Here is a 4,936-nt window from a genome sequence, read left to right on the forward strand (position 1 = left end):
ACGGTGGTTCCAAAGATCCCTTCTTTGCCCACCCTGGCATTGAAGTCGCCAAGCACGATCTATCTATCATAGATCTATCACTTTAAAATATTCTTGTTATTTCATTTAAATAGTTCAATAATGCGTATCTAAAGCTCCAAGAGCGAAGAGGGAATCGTGGAAGTACTTTGCGGCAACGCAATGAGGCCACGCAATGAACAGCTAAGGGGTGAGCGGCTTAAAATCAAAAGGTATGAAATACTATTTAAGTGGCCACGCAACGAGCGGCATTTCTGTATGGCGCTGTTATCAACAATTCCACGGGAGCCGAACCTGACAATATTCCCGGCCTCCTAATCACGCACTGCAAAATAGAATTTAAGTATCTTAAACTAGTCGGGATCTGTCCAGCGATGCTGCAAAAGCCAAGTCACCTTGGTTGAAAAACAACTTTTGCAGCGGTCCTAAGGCTGAACTATGTTCCTCTATCTTGGTGAGAGGCGAGAATTGTGTTTTTACTCAAGGCAAGTGAAACAACCTCTCCAATTTTAATAACAATGTGATTTTTAATTTTCGGGATACTAATTTTTACTCCTTGAATGCAAAAAGTCTTGAAATAGATTGGAAATCAGCGTTTCTGTCGAAAAGTGTCGCACAGTGATTTGAAGCTTGCTTGTTTGAAATCTTCAAAACTTTTGCGCTTACCTTTCATTTCTTCCTGCATTTAAAAGTTACACTGGTACAATAAAGATTTAAAAAAATTAAAGAATCAGAGAAATAACTTCTTTCATTTATAGAAAGCCACCAAAGATTTATCCTTAAAAGAAAAATATATTCATAACATGACCAGTTGTAATGTCCTTGACAAATTCTTAAAAATAAATATATTCGAAAAAAGGTTCCTCAAATATTCCCAAATGTGTGGCGGTTGGTCGAAAGTACTCTTTTTTAAATCTAATTTTATCGTTGATACTAACCACTCTACTAAGTGGTACTTATTTATGCTAGATGTTGACATCTATAAACAGTCGACTTTGGGTCTCGTTCTGTAACAAAGTTAAGTGATATTAATGGCATTTCCGCAATACAAACGTCAATGAAATGTAATATATGTAGATGGATTCTGTTTATATACATATACTTAAGAATTGCAATTCTTCATTTTGTGTGCCGCTGAAATAAATTCTCACTTGCTTAAGGTACATTTATCGATCACTCGAAAGTGGCGTCGATAACGCCAATTTTTAAGTCAGTTCGCAAAACCGATGTAACAACTCTGCAGTAAAATTTAGAGGGAGTCTAACAAAGCGCTAGTTCCGAACTATGTATATCAGAACTATCACTGCACTAGTGCAAAACGGATGCAGAGCGGGACAGTTGAGTTGGACCAAAGGTTGGCTATTGTACTAGACGACTACGAAATACCCTGTATACGAAATACCATGTATATACTAACGATGTTAATCCCGGGTCCCCGCTAGTTCCGAACTACATATGTATATCAGAACTAGTGCAAAACGGATTCAGAGCGGGAAAGTTAAAACTAGCGGTGTAAATGTGCAAATACTCACTACGTGTACAATTCGAAAGTAGCTCGGCGAGAAGACTTCCGACTCAAGCTTGGTTGGTCGCGAGTGCAAATCGCGGAAGAGGCGCAGTTGTGAGTTTTCAACAGTACTGTCGGAAAAGGTCTAGTTCTACGCTAATTCTAAGCTAGTCAGATTTTCTGCAGGGAAACTACAGATCTGCATATGTATGTATGTATCCCTAAACTTTTTAATTGTTCAAAACTATTTATTCGAAAAAAAATGAAAGTAAAATTATTAGTTGCTGTAAAAGAAATAATAGAGCACTGAGATCTACTGAGTTTCAACGTTCCGCAATTAAAACTACGCTTTCAGTATCCGTTTCATGTCAAGATAATTATCATTATTTTGATCCTATTTGATGTAGACTTTGTTCTCCCGAGATATCGGTTTGGCTTGAATCGTCCCATCCATGGTCATACTTTCTTGGTAAACCAAATTATTTAAATTTAGTATGTAAGGTTTATATTCAGAGGCGCAATGACCGAAATGACGTAGTACGCGTATACTATGGCAGGTTCGCAGAGTCGACATTTCAATCGCAAGTAATAACTACAGAAACGGATATTGAATACAGAGAATAATGTCGAAAGACATGCTCTCTGTTGATTTAATATGGTGAACTGTAACATAGAAATCCACGTACGCTGGACCATTGGCGAAGGTATAACGATTCGTTGCGCTATGTATAACAGGACTACATACACCAGCGCCTGCTCTCAAGAAAATTCTATATCTGCCACACATCGACCTAATTGCGGCAAATGTTGCAGAAAAATCAGCGTGCTTCATGTGGAAGAGAAAGTTTCGCGCGAGAAGCTAGGGTGTCATATAGGCCTGGAACACAGTAACCGAACTGTAACATATTCCAAGACGTATGTATCTGAAACAATTATTTCAGTGATGGCTGGAATCTATTGTAATGCGCTAAGTATTAGGCAGTCAATTAATATGCCTGATGTGGTGTAGTATTCTGCTTTTGCGTTGGGGACAGCCGCGGAGCTAGCCTACACGAGAGCATGGTGCAACTCCAACGTAACCCCTTATATATGCAAATAAATCCGTACAGTCAAGCAGAAATAAAGGCGCTTGAACTGCTCAGGGTCCAATCAAGTTGAGAGTCTACTTGGCCTTCTTTGACTCATCAAGAATAGGACCTGACCTCACTAAGGACCGTTAAGAGGGTCTATGTGTGACCCCTCAGTCCGCCAGAATAACCTAACCTTACCTACCTCAAGCTCAAATACGCGACACGGATGACGTGTTCAACGAAAAATAGAAGCCGAAGCTAACGTCTTCCACTCGTTAAAAAAAAAAAACAGGTAAGAATAGCAATAATGCGGCTGAAAACCAGCAATGCCCAATGAGGTGGCGGAATACTTGCTGAGGTGTTCGAAGGCGAAGAGCTAGTAGGGCACATGTGCCAGCTGTTGGGCAGAACTTTAGTCTAATAAATATGTTATCGGTCAAACCCGATTTTTGGACAAACTAGTTTTGCTTAGAATAACTTATGTAGCTCTACCTACTCGCGATATGGGATATGCCGTTATGGTCTAAACTAAACTGGCCTGGTCCAAGCGCGATAAGAGAAACTAGTAAAACCTAGGCTGAACTGAAGAACATCTCTGGATATGCATAGAAACATTGGGCACGTTCAGAAGGCTCAACAGCTCACTAACTGTTGCGATTGCACCTTCTGAACGCGTTGTTGTGTTCACTCAACTGAACAGTTGCGTGTTAGATGATCATAATAAGAGTGTACTCGTACGCCCAACTATCTAAAGTTTTAGAAAACTTTTACTGGTTTTGCGTTCTCGTACCCAAAAAACTTGCAAAGTAGGAGAAATTGAGAGAACAAAATGTGAAAGAGAACTGCAAATTTCTGCTGGAAAAATTTTCCCAGCTAAAACTTGCAAGTAAGAAAATCGGCTGATCACAAACACATGTTTGTAAATAAACAAAAGAAAATATGGCCTTTTTGAGTTATTTATTGCAAATTTTATTATTATTGCTAGTATACAAATAAAAAGTGCGAAAATTTAATAAGCCAAAGAGTTTGTTGAGTTTATTTTACGTTAATTTGCTAATAATCTCCAGTTTGTTTACTTTAGTGTGTGCTGACTATGGTTGCCGTATGACATTTTTCGTGTGTACCATAATTTTCCTTTAAATATACCAAAATAGATTTAAATGAAGCATGCTGCAATGTTTTTTTGCTGAAGTTTTCGGTTTTGGTAGGTAGATTATTGAAATGAAAATTTTATAATTTTAAAGCTACATCTGTAGCTATATCCATGATAAAAATATTACAAGTTAAATTCATTGAGAGGCAGTCTGACGTTTGCCAACATTATAATTTTAAAATCCGAACTCAAGCTCACACACACATTCTCATTTTTAATCTCAAACAACAACAATTGTGACCAATTTAATTTTTCTATTTTCAACGAATTGAGAGAATGGTTTTACCTTCTAATGTTTTTATCACGGTTATATCTATTACATTTTTTGGATCAATGATGGGTGTTTGGAGGAGATACTCTTGTTTTTAATGCGTCACCATATGATACCACAAATAATTATGAGAAAAATAACTTATTCATTCCGATATAATTAATTCGTATTTTAAAAAGGTTTTCCTTATCCAAAACTATTCAATGGTATAAAATGCCAAATCGGGGGAAAATGCACCAAGCAGAAAAAAAAATGCCAAATTAATCACCAGTGGCAACTGTGCAAGTGATCAGCTGTTTCGAAGGTTGCAAGTTTTTGCAAATTTTGCATTCTCGTACTACTGTTGATATTTCGTCTCTTTGAGAGCGAATGCTGCTAAATTCTCAGAACTTTTGCTGCGGAAGAATTTTGTCCTCTCAATACGAGTACACACCTAATATTTTTTGACTATTTGAGACAACATGTTGGTGTGTACCTTTGAGAGTAGAGAGAGAGAGAGAAGACGCATAACGATCACTGATTTTTTTAGCAACGGGTGCGCTCAACTGCTGCGTCTTCTAAACCTACCCATTGAGAGAAGGGGCGACATGCGAATGGAATAACGGAATTTAAAAGATCTGTAACGCCATGGAAATAATTTAGAGTATAAAAACACGAAAGCGTTGGCTTGGTCATGTCATACCCTGTAAAAATATCCCTCGAATCGGCAACCATTCATTGGCGCCCACGAACGCAAAAAAGTTCAGAAGTGCCTGCAAGCAGTGCTTGGGTTGAAGAGCTGACGCAATTTGCCAAATGAGAAAGAAAAATGGCGAGGTTTTTTGGTCGCGAAACAAAAGCGGCCGCTGTGGTGCAGTGGTAAGCGCTCATTCCGCAGCGCCTGGGTTCATGCCCTGGTCAAAGCAACATCGCAAAAA

At 38.4% G+C, this 4,936-nt stretch overlaps 1 protein-coding gene across 1 annotated transcript in view; it reads left to right on the forward strand.

Annotated features, from left to right (window-relative positions):
* The window catches only part of LOC118738288, a 1,979-nt gene extending 1,782 nt beyond the window's left edge, over positions 1 to 197 (forward strand). Inside the window, exon 4 of the mRNA XM_036469213.1 lies at positions 114 to 197. Within this exon, the coding sequence (XP_036325106.1) occupies positions 114 to 197 (84 nt within the window). The remainder of the gene's footprint in view (positions 1 to 113) is intronic.
* Positions 198 to 4,936: the final 4,739 nt, after the last annotated feature.

The sequence above is a fragment of the Rhagoletis pomonella genome, unplaced genomic scaffold (genome assembly GCF_013731165.1).
Source record: "Rhagoletis pomonella isolate Grant_MI unplaced genomic scaffold, Rhpom_1.0 Rhpom_scaffold_00004, whole genome shotgun sequence".
Classification (NCBI taxonomy): Eukaryota; Metazoa; Arthropoda; class Insecta; order Diptera; family Tephritidae; genus Rhagoletis; species Rhagoletis pomonella.